The sequence below is a fragment of the Cynoglossus semilaevis genome, chromosome 13 (genome assembly GCF_000523025.1).
Source record: "Cynoglossus semilaevis isolate Cse_v1.0 chromosome 13, Cse_v1.0, whole genome shotgun sequence".
Taxonomy (NCBI): Eukaryota; Metazoa; Chordata; class Actinopteri; order Pleuronectiformes; family Cynoglossidae; genus Cynoglossus; species Cynoglossus semilaevis.
In genome coordinates, this window is record NC_024319.1 from 5,962,273 (window position 1) to 5,977,202 (window position 14,930).

General features: G+C 38.1%; 2 protein-coding genes across 7 annotated transcripts in view; one reads left to right on the plus strand and one right to left on the minus strand.

Moving 5' to 3' along the window:
* Positions 1–1,561, minus strand: part of LOC103388301 (trafficking kinesin-binding protein 1-like) — a 28,808-nt gene extending 27,247 nt beyond the window's left edge. The window contains exon 1 of the mRNA XM_025061686.1: positions 1,358–1,561. The gene's annotated coding sequence lies outside the window, so the exon portion shown is untranslated. The remainder of the gene's footprint in view (positions 1–1,357) is intronic.
* Positions 1–14,930, plus strand: part of ulk4 (unc-51 like kinase 4) — a 96,758-nt gene that overhangs the window by 18,750 nt on the left and 63,078 nt on the right. For 2 of the 6 annotated variants that reach the window (XM_025061682.1, XM_025061681.1), the window contains 14 exons: positions 1,384–1,474; positions 10,938–11,075; positions 11,229–11,328; positions 11,468–11,607; positions 11,687–11,840; positions 12,185–12,286; positions 12,468–12,551; positions 12,651–12,717; positions 12,866–12,982; positions 13,135–13,445; positions 14,087–14,156; positions 14,421–14,493; positions 14,652–14,744; positions 14,852–14,912. In XM_025061682.1, the coding sequence (XP_024917450.1) occupies positions 10,938–11,075; positions 11,229–11,328; positions 11,468–11,607; positions 11,687–11,840; positions 12,185–12,286; positions 12,468–12,551; positions 12,651–12,717; positions 12,866–12,982; positions 13,135–13,445; positions 14,087–14,156; positions 14,421–14,493; positions 14,652–14,744; positions 14,852–14,912 (1,510 nt within the window). In that variant the 5' untranslated portion in view covers positions 1,384–1,474. Of the gene's footprint in view, positions 1–1,383; positions 1,475–10,120; positions 10,351–10,696; positions 10,749–10,934; positions 11,076–11,228; positions 11,329–11,467; positions 11,608–11,686; positions 11,841–12,184; positions 12,287–12,467; positions 12,552–12,650; positions 12,718–12,865; positions 12,983–13,134; positions 13,446–14,086; positions 14,157–14,420; positions 14,494–14,651; positions 14,745–14,851; positions 14,913–14,930 lie in introns of those variants that run through there. The other 4 variants (XM_025061680.1, XM_025061683.1, XM_008323231.3 and 1 more) reach the window with 4 other exon arrangements.

A 14,930-nucleotide genomic window follows, 5' to 3' on the forward strand; every position in this document is an offset into this window, starting at 1 on the left:
CACAGCTGTCCTCAATCACTGAATGAACGTTAAGCTGAAGATTTAGTGACAAGACAAACGTACAGGGGAGCGTGAGAGACCCGAGAAGCCTTGTAGTGTCAGGGTATGTTGTAGTAGTGCTTTTACACCAACAGATGGCAGCTCTGAGCTAGCCTTCTCGTCTGGCCTTAGCGCTGAATGATTATTTGTAAAGAGTTTAAATATGGAATTTGAACATTTCTTTGTACAAACGTATGACTGTGACATAAATGACCGTTGTACATATTTGATATTAATTTTTAAAAAATGATTCAGGGATAAAATAATATATTTTAATCTCAATAGAAAGGATTGCATCAATTTGCTACATTAATGTAATAAAAAGGCTAGCAGAAAAGTACTAAATATAGCTTTAAACAACTGAACTGTGTTTAAAATGATGCACTAATGTCTTCTCCTGCTGATCCAAGCATCATTCTAGCAGCATGCATTTAAAAGTAGCCATTAATGCGCTGATCCAATCAACATTAGAAGATAGAAAGATAGAGCACATGGACCTGCTGACCAACAGCTAATGTTGAAGTACCAGCGCCAGAAAAATGGACGATAGTTGTATGTCACAAATGGTTGATCAAAAAAGGAGGAGATCTGAGGTTGAGAGCCCTTTGACCTTTGACTATCAGATGATATTTGATGATGTGTTAACGACAAGTCTCACAGGCTTTTTTTTTAAACTTCAAGATCAAATGAAGTTTACTACCATACTTGAACAAGTGGCTGAGTGTGACAGGGAAGCGACAGACCTTTTGGGCGGTCCTGAGTGGTTTCTGATCAAATGTTTTTGTCAATAACATCTGGGAGGTACTCTGTTGAAATACTAACCACAGGAGACAAAACAACAGAGTAGCCCTGCACTGAAGAGGCAGATGACTGAGATGACAACAGAGAAGGAGAAGATGAGGGGAAAGTTAGCTGAGACCATCCACTGGGAGCTCTCCTCTGTTGATGTCTGACACAAAACCCTACAGTCCCATGGAGCTGCTGCACTGACAGGATGTTTCAGAAGGCAGCGGGTCAAAAAGAGGGGGAGTTTCTCACAGCTCCACATGCCTCAGTCTTAGAAACGCACACACACACAGCCACAGCCACAGACAGGCATGCCGACGGACAGGCAGACTCATAGACACAGACAAGCAGGCAGATAAACACTTACTCTCACAACCATTGGATGTATTTTGTTGTTAAATATTTGTGAGGATACGAGCGCAGCATCAAGGCTTTGGCATTGACAAATTGCTTGATAAAATGCTGATTCAGCACAGTTAAATGTATTACTGTCTACACATGAATAAAGCATTAGCATGTACAGTGACGTTACCAGTAATTGTCTCCGCATCTCTGTAGGTGAACTCCTGAAGTGAAGCTGGGAGAAACGTCTCACTGACGTATTCGTCCACCTCAGCGTCCCACTGGAGATCCGGGTCATGTGGCTGAGGTACGTGTTCACAGTTCCATGACTGTTGAGGGGGTGGGGTGGTGGAGATGGAACAGGTGTAGGGAGGTGGGGTCTTCGGGTCCAGCTTGGCGCAAAATGATTACCGGTTTAGGGCGGGATCATCCATGGGCCGAAACAAGTGTGGGCGACGTTAGCTTGGTGTAGAGTTCATTAGACAAGATGAGCTTTGAATGTTTGACCAGGGGAACACAGGTGAGAGCGGTGGCAGAAGATGTAGCATCAGTGCATCCCTGCAAAATAAAGAAAGTACAAGCAGGTGTGTCGGTTACAATGAGAATTAATTTTTATTTTCTTACAACAGTTTCCAGTTTATAATCTGCAAAATCAATGCAGTATTTGAGAGAATAAAAATTTAGATACATCCCCTGCTAATGGATCACTGCATACCCCCCTACTACAGGGAGATGAAGGCAGCTGTGTGTTTTTGCTACAAATGAATCCCAGTCCTTTTCCCTAAAGACATTAGTTTGAAGTTACAAATGAATCCCAGTCCTGCACACTGCCTTTTCCCTAAAGACATTAGTTTGAAGCCTTTGCACTGACCCTAGGCTCAGCATTATTCTCCAACCTGCTGGACCTGATTCTGGTAGTTTAAGTCACTTGTTGACATTGAGATACCCTGCTCCACCCATCCATTAGTTAGAGTAAAGTAAGAAAACAGTAACCTGTAAATCTAATTTATTTCACACATTTAAGAGTAAACAGTGTCATGTAATTAGCCTTGTTCTTCCACTATTGTACTGCAGACCATGTCCTCCTAGTGAAGAGTAAAAACATCACAGTTGTCTCACTCAGCAGCCAGCTGCCAGCCCAGAACTGAGGAGGAACTTACACAACTTTCTATTAATAGTCTGGACCTCAAAAACACATGCAACTTCCAAGAAGTTTCTTTATTTGAACACCTTAACTTCCACCTTATCACCTAGAAAACACAACTGAGCTTTTGTTCTCCCACACCTTCTGTTCCTTTTACTGTGTCTTTATACTTTTATACCATTATCTCAGGCCTAAATCTTTACTCACTTTTCTTTGGGTTTATCTTTTCCACCCAGGCTTCGGCTAGATTTATTGACTCACATCCTAGAGCCTTGTGGGACACAAAATCTGGGTCATTCAGTTTCCATTATTTAAGAGAACATTTAAATGCCCCGACACTGTTGCTCTTGACAACGGGCATAACAAAACATATGTCAAGCTGTGATGACATTATGATTCTGTGAGAAAAAACATCCCATCTCCCCCACTCTGGCATTCAAATAAAAACAAAACTTTTTAAACAGTACCGCTTCCTAGTCAGCAATCATCATAATGATTGGGATAATGTTCAAACAGTGCTGGATTTTCTAGTTCAAAGGAACCAGCATCAACATGCAGCAGGATTAGTTGTTGTGCAAAAACCAATCCCACCCTGTGCTGCAAAGAGCTTCACAGTGAATGGGGTTGGGCTGCAGTCTAATGCAGAGGAAGTGTAAGATCTTTATAGTTGATTTATAGGATTTGTATTAGTCACGATGATGCAGAGATGTTTGATATCACTTCGGTTCATTCATTTCTGTTGATTTTCTAGGATTTGAACCATTTCAGAGGTGGAGGTGGGCAGGGGTTGGAGGTCACACATCAGACAGTTTGGCCAGATCTTTCAAACTTAGACTCATGTTGATTAAGAGCTTCCACTTCACCAAATCTTACATGTTTGTGCATGACTGTAGAAGGAAACCAGAGTTTCTGGAGAAAAACCCATAACATCTACATGTTTGTGCATGACTGTGGAAGGAAAGAGTTTCTGGAGAAAAACCCTTGCACAGAACCCATAACATTTAAACCCCATACAGAAAGATCCTCAGTTACCACCAGCAACACTGTTGCAGTATGGGAAGAAAACTGACATCTTTCACCATGTGGCCCTGAAATTAATGAAATGTCTTTCAGTATATTTTACAATTTTAAATGTCTCTAAAATACAGCTTTGGATTGATTTTTCATGCCATATAACTCTCTTACTTTCACCAGATACTAATGTTGCTTCAGGTTAGTGCTAGTTTCCACAGCTGTTTTTGAGGTGTTTTTAGTGAACTGTAGAAGTCCATGCTGATGGATGACCTCGCTGCTCTCTTATTTCTGTCCGTTTGGATGAGAGGACATTAACATATGCTGTGGCTGACTTGCTATAAACTCAAAGACTACTGTTGTACGGGAAACACTGACAACACTTCCTGTTGTGTGCTGTGAAGCCTGTACAGAGTTCACTCTTGCAGGTCAGGGTATTAAACAGGACTTCAGAACAAAACTATCAGATTCCTGTCTCTTAAGTTGGTTAAATGCAAAAAGCCATTTGGTCTTACAGCTGCAGAATGTTAGCCAGCAGAATGTGTCGGATTTAGTTGCACAACAGGAGTTAGTAAAAGTTGCACTGGATTCAAATGCTTTCAACATGTAATGCATCAGAGTGAGGATGTAAAAGAAGGAAGGTCCAGGCTGAGGCACTTCCTGTCAGCCACTTTAAGATCAATGCATCACATCAATATTCCAATAGTTTGTTTGCACAGATTTTTAAAATTCAAAACAATTTTTAACACTTCAAGGGTATCTGTAGCTTTTATTCAAGATGTGTCCATCAAATGCAAATATTACAGTACGTAAGTACTAAACAGTTAAGTTTAAAACCAGAGCCAAATCCATATGGTGAATTCCCTAATGAGGTCGATGTATTCAATTATTTAATAATACCAGAACAAGCTTATAACAGTATGTCCTTTGGTCCACTCTCGTCTTTGTATTGACAGAACAAACAAAGGAATGATGAGGAAAATAGAAGCTATTGAATTTCAAAGACCACTAGGTCACATGATCAGTCAGAGGAAGATGAGACGTCCTGTCAGCTGTGTTTTAGATAATGGGCTGCAGGTGACCAGGCGGTTGAAACTGGTCACCGCTGCAGGAAAACGGAGACGTCACAACGATCTGTGTTCATATATTTCTATAAAAACTAAAACTGATTTGATTGATTTTCAAGTTGCTCACTTTACTAAGTTAGTACTAAAATTAATGTCTCAGGCTTGACCACATACTGCAAATAATTAAGCATTTTTATGTTACATCACCATCATAGCAATGCAGTGGTTTCAGTATGTACAAAGTAGACAGAATAGAAAGCTGTGAATCAGAATTTACAGCTTTTACTGTAATAAATTAAGAATATCTGTAAATAACACTTAAAAAACAATTGGAACAACGAAGTTTTCCAATTAAACTGTTCATGTACAAATAATATCTGTAAATAAAACAAAAAAACAAACAATTGGAACAACTAAGTTTTCCAATTAAACTGTTCATGTACAGTAACTGCACCGATTGGTAAATTAGACTGTGAGACTTGTAGGCTTTGCCCAAATTACATGACCAGCTGCTCTCACTGAAATGTCTGACATTTGCTAAGGAGACTTTACAGTTGGTGCGTGAAGCCGGGGGGAGGTTAGCTGTGGGCCACACCCTTTGTAGTGTGGTATAAACTGTCCGATCATTAGTGCTAGTGCAATAAATCAGGCGTGACATAAGGCAGGTTGGCAACCGGTTAACAGTTAATACAACCAGATTGAGCTGTGGACCTTAAAATAGGACACAACCACCCTATAATGTCAGACAGGAAATAGTGCTGAGTTAGTAAAAAAAAAACACGAACTGATAGTGTGGGAACATGAGTTAGATAAGAAGATATTATGAAAGATGAAAGGGAAAATGTGAGAGAAAAGTGTTATTTGTACGAGAAATACAAAAGTGGATAAATAAGAGTCATACATGGTTCAAGGCTTTAGTTTAATCACAGCTAAACAGTCTTTCAGGATCTCTTAATAAGACACGTTGTCAGCAAAAAAGACCTTAAACAGAAGGAGATGCTTTGCTTTTACTGAATTAAATACTGCTTTAATCTCCTTTCTCCACATTAGCTTGTCAATACGTTTACATGAAGTTAGCATTCCTGTCTGTCACTTACCATAAACCAACACTTTCCCTAAAATATTAAAATTTTGAAATAACTTCAGATCACACAATTTGAGATATATTTTTCTGTGCATCCAAATTAGTGTTTAGTCCTGTTAAATAAATGAAATGATGATTAAAATTATTTTGATTGATATAGTTTAAACACCTAAGTGTATTTTGGCTCAAGCCATGTGGACAAATGGAAACAACAAAGCTTAAGACAAAAAAAGAAAGTATAAGTATACTTAGAGGGAACAAATATATTCATTAAAGTTTAAATAAGTGCTGGTGCAAATGTTTTTTATTGAGAATTAAATTTGTTCCATAAAAAAGAGTCTTTATGCTATCGTCATCTACTTTCTGATATATTTTTTAAATATTTACTTTATAAACTATTTCACATTTACACTTGTTAGCAGAGTTTAGGATTGAGACAGCAATAAAAACCACATGCATTCATGATAGACTGTAAAAAAAAACCAAAACACTTATTTTCCATTGCTGTAGTAAAATGTCTTACACATTTAGAAACCATTGTTGACTTCCTCTTAACATTTGATTTTCACTTGTGCTTGTACAAAACCTAATGTATAAAACATAATAACTTCTAATAATAACTTAATAACACAATTAAAATAAATTGTCAAAAGACAAACATATTTGTTAGCTACAGTACTTAACACTTGTTACTCCCTAAAATTTTAAATGACATGACCTAGGTCATATCACAATGACTGATGTAACACTTTGCTACTACTACGTGAGCGTGTGCATGTACAGAGCAATAAGGCAGTCAGATGGGCAGGCGTCGGTGTTTGTTTTAATCTGTCTGTCATAGACAGCGGATACATATATATGCGGTGTGTATCTTGATGAGGTAAAGCTCTTGGCAGTGCGAACTCTCACTCAGTATCCTCCGTGTTAACAGCAAGGCCTGCTGGGTGTTTAAGCGGTAAGACAGTAACGCTACGCAGGCTGTCCACAGATCATGTGCAAGTAGTTGGCAAAGCCCACTGGAACCTTATTTAGCTTATGAGGACAGACTCAGCTAAACATGAAAATCCCTGACTCCTCAACATGGAGGGATAGAAACAATTCAGAGTCTGCAGCTTTCCCCTCTGAGAAGTTTAACCAAATATTCCATTACAGTCTCATGTTTAATGTTTTCTGTTTACAAAATAGTTGCTATATCAACCAAAAACATAATAGAAATGTCACTTCTGACTTCATTTATAATGCCAGAAAACATGCAGCAGACATGGCGAGGGTCTAATTCTCTAGTGTAATGGGATCCTCCATTAAGGAGACTGTGCATTTTATAAATCATGATCCCAGCCAGCCTCACTTATCTCCAAGGTGACTCAGTGATTAAGGAGCAAACTCTTACACAGACACGTAGGCATTAGAAGTCTTCAAGCAACAAAAAAAGTGAAACAGTTGTGTTTTACATTCTTTGGAATGATTCAATCCCATAGAATCTGGCTTTGAGGACATTTGGGGTCATATTCTATCTAACAACACTGGTTAGTGTCCTGCTAACGTCAAACAATACACTGGCTTGTGGACACATGTCACATCAAGCTGTGTTCCAAAGACCTTGACCTTTCTTTAGTACAGGCAGGAAGGCAATGATACTTCAACAAATAGAAGGTACATATCCCTGGGTTCTACAGAACTCCAGAACGCATCTTGAGAACATTCCAGAACCAGTTTCCAGTAATGTTTCTTGGATTTGATTTTTTTTGGATTGTAGAATTTTGGAAGAAAGTGACAGCACTATAGGTTTTACTTTAGCTTTAGGTAGCTATATCAAGGGTGGCACTGTGTGCTTTTTCTCTGGTTTCCCAATGTTTTTTCCTGTTTCCCAACAATGGAGGGCTGCACTGTAGAGTAAAAGGGTGAAGCATCTGCTGGTCTCTTTAACTAACTCATGCACATTAACTCACACAATAGGTTTTTACTGTTGACACACTTTCACTGTAATACGACACAAGGACATTTGAGAAAATTTCTTGTCCAGGACATTGATTGGTCTTGTCTTGCTCACAGCACGTGAAGGTCGTGAGTCATAATCATAAGTTACATGCGTGAAATTTTAACCTGGGGCGCCATCATTTTTTGACGTAGTGGGAATGCTACAATCCATAGTGGAAAAAAAAAGGACCACCGATTCAAATGACTGACTATGTAAATTCAAAAAAGCTCATGTCACATGTCACGTACAGAAGCAAACTTTGCCCACAGCCAGTGAGAGGCAGCAGCTGTGTGATCATATGTCAGGCAGCTTATGGAGGCTGAGATGACCTGAGGTCACGTTTAATGAGTCCAGACAGGTTTACAACAAAGGCAGGATTAGGGCAAGCCCACAGTGAAACCAATCTTATTAAAAGGTGCAACCATTTAGTTAATACAAGGTCTCAAAACTGATATTTTTCCTTAGTCCCAAAAACCAGTCAGAAACTGGGGGAACAAAGAGGATAAAGCAGTAAATAGGAAGACAACGGAATCAGAAATATTATCATATATCATTTCAGAGATGTGGTAAAGAAAATGCAGCATCCAATAAACCGTAAGAAACTGACACATGCGGGAGATCACATTTAATCAAACCGTGAGGCGTTCTCTGCACCTGTTCCGTCACCTTCAACATAAACATCAAACTATTAAACACAGTGGCAAACGATTAAAAACTATCACAGAACTTCTTACCTCACTTCACTCATATGTTAAAAACGATCCCACCGGCAATAAATATTCCGCTTTCCCCACTTTGATAGACTCCACCGCACTGTCCGTCTGGGGACGTAAATTGAGCCGGTGAAAGCCACCGTCGCCGACCGGATATGGAGCAGTGAACTTAATGATCTGGGGCGTAAAACAGACCCGGGAGAGAGGAAAACACACGGAATGTGATCCAACTATAAATTAGCCAGAAGAGAAGCTCAAGTAAACTTCTGTGAGTGTTTCTGTACATAAGCGAATGCCCACACTCTGCGACGCCTCATGGAAACAAAGCAGCTGAGCAGCGCTGTATGAAGTAACAAAGTACGAAATGCTACATCCGGTTTGTGACATAAGAAAGTAAAGGCGATCTCAATTCGAATCTAAACTCTTGACCCAAACTAACACAACACATCGATTACTAGTATCAGAAATACCACTACAAGGACGAATAATAATACTGTTACTCTTATAGCTTATGCTAATACAGCGCGTTTTTGTATTTACGACTGTTATTGTTACACCTGCCTCTACTACAACAGCTTAATTCAACTTAGTGGTTTTTACAAATGCTGTTATGGCTGTTAAATGCAATTGTTATCTCTACTACAATTATTATTACAACCACTGAAAACGACTGACACTTATATCACCATTTAATTACCATTCATATTATCATATTTGCTTTGATGACTTCTACAACTAGTGTTACTGGTATTGCTAGTATGATCATAATGATGCAACTATCATTTCTATAACTCCTAGTGGTCTGACTGCTAAGTGCACCACGTCTTCATAGTTGAGTAATACTTGAACTGCTAATATAAAACGTTTGTTTTATTTTGTAGAATGACATGAACTCACAGGAAACAGTACCCTGGTGCCCATCTTTGACTTATGTGTTGGAAAGGCTTTCATTTAAACTATTTTCTTCGTTTATTCTGTCAAAAACAGTGCAAAACTAAGTTATACAGCCTAGCCAAAAACATTAGTTAGTTAATCTACAATTAAACCAAACGCATTTCAACCGGGTTTAATTCTAATTTGCTCTACTTTTAATTTTTATATTTAAAATAATCAACAGCTTGGTACAGTTAATAGCACGTTCTAGAAACGAGACTGAACCATTTTACAGTGTTACTTGTGGATTAAACACAATGCTTTTACTTTAAAAAACACAATGCAAGATAAAACAGATCAAGAAATCACAATCCATGATCACCCAATATTTATGTTAAACATTAGTTAGAGACATTTTAGATGCAAAGTCGCCTTGCAGTACTGGCTGCAGAAAATCCGTTTGAGAGTGTCACTACTCCTTTGTGCCCTGCTGCCTGTTTGCCACAATGGATGACGTCATTCTGTTCTCGCGTGTGTTTTCACTGACAAGCTGCTGAAATCAGTTTGTTTCGTTTACAAACTGTATCATTCACTGTATCAACACTTTTAACAAATAGCAACGTGACACTTTTAACATGTGTAGATTTGCAGGTTAACTCCAAACACAAATTACTGTATCAACACTTTTAACAAATAGCAACGTGTGCGCGCGCGCATGTGTAGGTTTGCAGGTTAACTCCAAACACAAATTAGACGTACAACTTGTTGTCGTACAGAGGCCTCTCGCGTACTACGAATAGTATTGTGGTAATATATAAAACAATCTCAAAATCTGTGTACATTTAGGGATAAAATAAATAATCAATAACGTGTACAATGTAATGCAGAAAAGAAGTGGTGACGATATTAAGTTTAAACAAGTTCGACGCGTTTCTGACTGAAAAAACAACTTTTAACTGTCGACACAACAGTTCATTCATGCGAGCTACTCCCAGCACACGCTGTCCGTGTCCTAGCAACGCAGAATGTACCATTTGAAGGTAATTATCAAAAAGAAACAGTAAAGGTTTCACCACAGAGGTAGTTTTTTAAAAAGAAACAGTAAAGGTTTCACCACAAACAAAGGAGTTACCAGCCTGTTCAACCCATTTTTAAAAATTCTAAATTCTAGTAATATTTCTTTATACATATTTTAGAATTTACATGTGAAATTGTTCGATTTCATTTATCTAAAGTAGTACAGACTCCCCCCTGTCAGTTGAAATGACGTTGTGCCACACGCTTCCGCCAACAAACGGCGAGTCACCTAAGAGGTAAGTTCAGATATAACTGAATAATATGTTTAGGAAATAAAAACAAAATAAGAAAAATTAAATGAGTAATTCTTAAAACTTTATGCAGTTTAATGTGAGAACCTAACCATAGACTAGAGTTTATCTGCTGACTGTTCTCAATTGTTGACAACTGCAGTATCTTCAGCTTCAAACTGACGTAAAGGCAAAAGCATTGTATGTTTATTTGTCCGTACAGATCTCGTGTTACTATTTTTATCCTTCATTTCTGCCAGGTTTGTTTGTTATTTTATTAATTTTTATCTGGTGGACCGCCTAGAGCAGCTTTCCTAGCGTCAAATACAACAGGTGTAGGTGTTAAAACAGCTAATTAGTCAACAGGTGACCACTGTATTATGATAGTTAAACTTTGGCTGTTGGTGAGTGTACATCCATTATGTTTTTCCTTATGACTATGAATATATAAATATATTATACAGTTTATAATGGCTAAATTAATTGTTGCAGATTATAATAAAAATGTAATTATTTACAAGGTTTTTGTGATTAAAGTAACAATGTAATTAATTTTAATTTTTTTTATGCTTACTTTCTTTTATCTACAGCAGATGGAAAACTATATTCTCTATGAGCAGCTTGGGTCTGGAAGTAGGTCTGTTGTCTATAAAGGAAGGCGAAAGGGGACTCTCAAATATGTGGCCATTGTCTGCGCTGACAAATCCAAGAGACCTGAGATCGCAAACCATGTTGGTTGAAGTGTTCTCTGACATCTTTAATAAAAATAGATGGATTTTAACTTTTTATTTGACTTCCAAACATGATTAAATACAAAAACAAAACATGTTTGCAACTCAGTAAAGCAATCATGTTCATAATGTCTTACTTGTGTTTCCTCTAAGGTTCGTCTTAGCCAAGATCTGGATCACCCCAACATTGTACAATTCTATGAGTGGTATGAGAGCAATAATCACCTCTGGTTGGTGGTGGAGCTCTGCACAGGTGAGTTCTGAGATGACAAGTCTGTTTGTTGTTTTAAACTGCTTTTACCAAAAGTCAGAAAATATACTGCATATTGAATAATATTTTTGAATACTTACAGTTTTTTTTCCTTTCTGTTATTTTTCAACTACTCTGATAGGTGGCTCACTAGATACTGTGATTGTTCAGGATGGATATCTGCTAGAAGATGTAGTCAGGAGTTTTGGATGGAATTTGGTCAAAGGTCTGAAATACATTCATGAAATGGGGATCATATTATCTGACCTGACCCCCACAAAGGTTTGCTTTAATTGTATCAAACATTAAGCTCAGACTAACAGCAACATTGAACATGCATCTGTCTTCTCCTCGTCCTCAGATTGTGCTGGATGGTAGTTGCATGCTGAAATTCAGTAACTTTTGTCTGTCTAAGTTGGAAGATGAGACAATGAAGGATTTCTATACCTTGTTCTCCTCACCAAACGAGGGAGATGAAAAGGCAGACTGTGACAATGTGAGAACGAGGCTACAAGGTCAGCTCTTCCACCTTTAAATGATCAGCTTTATTGTCATTGTAACATACAGGTTTTAGACACAAACAAACATGACAAAACATGTCTCCTGCTTTTAATCCTTCAACCCATGCCTTGGGAACAGAGACTGCTTTCAGAAGGGATTTCAAACCGTCCGTTCTAAAACCAGGTCCTCTTCCCATTAGCCACTGTGATAGCTCCAATAATTATAACACATGTGACTTACAACACCACAGAACCTGTAATTAGTGTATGTAAATACAAAAGAATTCACAATTAACCATGCCACAATATGACATTAAAAACCACAGGTATTTACACATTGTTTAAATTTTTTTTTCAAGGTTCTCCAGTGTACACTGCACCAGAGGTTCTGAAAGGATCAGAAACCAGCATGAGCTCAGATCTGTGGGCTCTGGGGTGTATACTGTACTACATGTACACTGGTAATACACACACAATTTATATTAATATGATAATACATTTTTTAACAGTAAATAACATAATTAAAGTGAGTGATTGATGACTGAACTAGTGTGTGAAGCTGAACCATTACAGCAGGCAGTATATTATAGACTATGTGAGAATGTGTTATAAATCTAATCAAAAATGCTTCTTGTGTTTCAGGCAAACCTCCATTTTACTCTACGAGCCATTCTGAGCTGAAAGAAATGATTTTATATCAGGAACCACCACCTCCCAGACAAAAAGGTACCAAAAGTATTTGAATTTACATAGCAAAAATTTCTCTCTTTCTTTTTTTTTAACTGGACACATTTTTTAGTTTGCTTTTTTTGTTTGTGTTTTCAGGCAGTTTACCCTGTGAAGACTTCCAAAACCTTCTAAAAGCCTTACTCATTAAAAGCCCAGAGAAGAGGTTCAGCGTCCTTTTTATCTGTGACATTACCATAACTTCATATTTGCCAACATTTGTTTTGTGATCCTAATTTTAACACTTAATCTAGGGTTTCTTTGAATATTTTGTGTTTTTTTAAATTATTTATTAATGTTTTTTTCTCCTTTAGGATATACTGGCCAGAGTTGCTGGATCATCCTTTTTGGGCACCATTAGTGATGGAGGAAGATAAAGTCGAGCAGCTGAGGGATTACAGCCATTATGGAGTTTTACCAGTCACCTTGCTGTGTGTTGCCTTATTTACATATGATGTTACAGCCTTTGTACTAATATTTTCATTGTTGTCTGTGTTAGGCAGCAACACCAAAGGTCATACGTGTTGTTGCTGAAGATGAAACTGTGCTGTTGAGTATAAGCCTTTTTTTTGTCTCCATCCAGACACACAGCTACTCCTGATTATTTACCTACAGCATCGGCAGATGAGAGTCCCAAAACCCAATCACCTATCACCCTGCCAGCTAATACGACTGACCTGAGAGCAGTCTCATCACTAACGCCTGCAGCAACAGACAGAGGAACAGACAGCCAACCACCTGTAGGACACAGTAGAGGTGGAGCCTTGGGGAATAGCCCGAGTTTGGAAAAGGAAAGAATAGAGAAGAGGCCAACGGAGGCAGTAAATGACTCCAAGCTAACTAGAGTGAAGAAATCCTGTCACACAATGATGCTCAATAAATCATTCACACTAGGTAACGTGTATAAACTGTTATCTGCATCTGTTAATGATTAACCTCAGTACTACTGCATGAGTTTATTTGAGTGGCTAAATCTAAAAATGTGTGGTTGCGTTTAACATTTTCACTATAAAAAAAACCAGCATGTCAGTCGTACATTGTGTTATTAAAATATTGATCGCAGCAGCCAAGCTAATGTTATTGTTTGGTGTCTAGGCTTGAATATCATGGTCCTTCATGCATCATGTTACATGAGATAAAAGAAGTGAACGCACAGGTGAATACTGGAGTGGGAGTAACACTGACACAAGTCTGGAAAGTACTACAGTTTAAATAAGCTCCCTGATTAAATGTGGTCTGCTGCGGGTATTGAAGCTGGTCAAGTCTGAACTGACTCATTGACTTTACTGCAGTTATTGAGGGCGACTCACGTCATACACCTGCATGCTATGTTAGCACTGAGGCTTTATAATTACCGTATAAAGGCCCAGTCATGACGAGGACACTATTAGGTAACAGGTTTGGTCCCCTGTGTGACTGTAGTTGCTTTTCATTGATATAGACAGGTTTGTTTTATGTCAACGTTTACCATGCACTACACAATGTAGTATTTGTATAATGTGGAGTACAGTAACGTGTGTGTGTCTTTCCTTCAGATAACATATCGGAGCTCCAACCAAAGAGTGGAGTAGATGAAGACCACACTGAGGAAATGTTTGTCCTCAGGTAAACTGTAACTCAAGCTGAGCTCCTGCTTGTTGACCTGTTGCTCATTAATCTGAATGATAACAGCTCAGTATCTTTTGTCTAAAATGTCAAGGCATGTTAAAAACCTTTTCTGTTTTAATGGCTGTTTTTTTGTGGTCTGATGTTTAGGACTTAGGAAACTGTTGCCTGTTGAATACCTTCATGTAGAGTTAACAAAATATATTAGCTTACCATTAAGTGTTCACATTTTAATTTTTGGTATATTTTATTTTCTAACTTAAGGAGGAGTTGCATTTCCAAAAACTTCCCATACCAAGGACCAACGTCTCAGGTCAACACGGCCGTAGCCCACAAGGTCTGCCATTTGTACTCATTTGTGTTTTTTTATATTGTTTTTTGATGAAATGACTATTTGTCTGATTGGCTGAACAGGTTTTGTGTCAAAAAGTTTGTTTTCCTGCTAGTACTTATTAAATACCTCACCCTACTCTATCTTTTTACTCCTGCTTTAAGGTGAGTGCTGGCCCTGAGATCACATCTTGTATTAAAAGACTTCTCCATACTGATGCCGACCTGACTGTCACTCCAATCATGGACAATCCCAAGGTTAATTGTATATTGAACATGTTGGTTCAGCAATAAATGTCAGCCTGAGGGAAAGAAAGATGGTGGAAAAATAATCAAAATTTCTTGGTTCTGTTTCTATTGTATAGGTTCTTAAGAGTTGTCCAGTGCGATTTGATCCTAAAACACTGTGTGTTCCAGTATATTCAGGTACTTTATTTTTCGTAT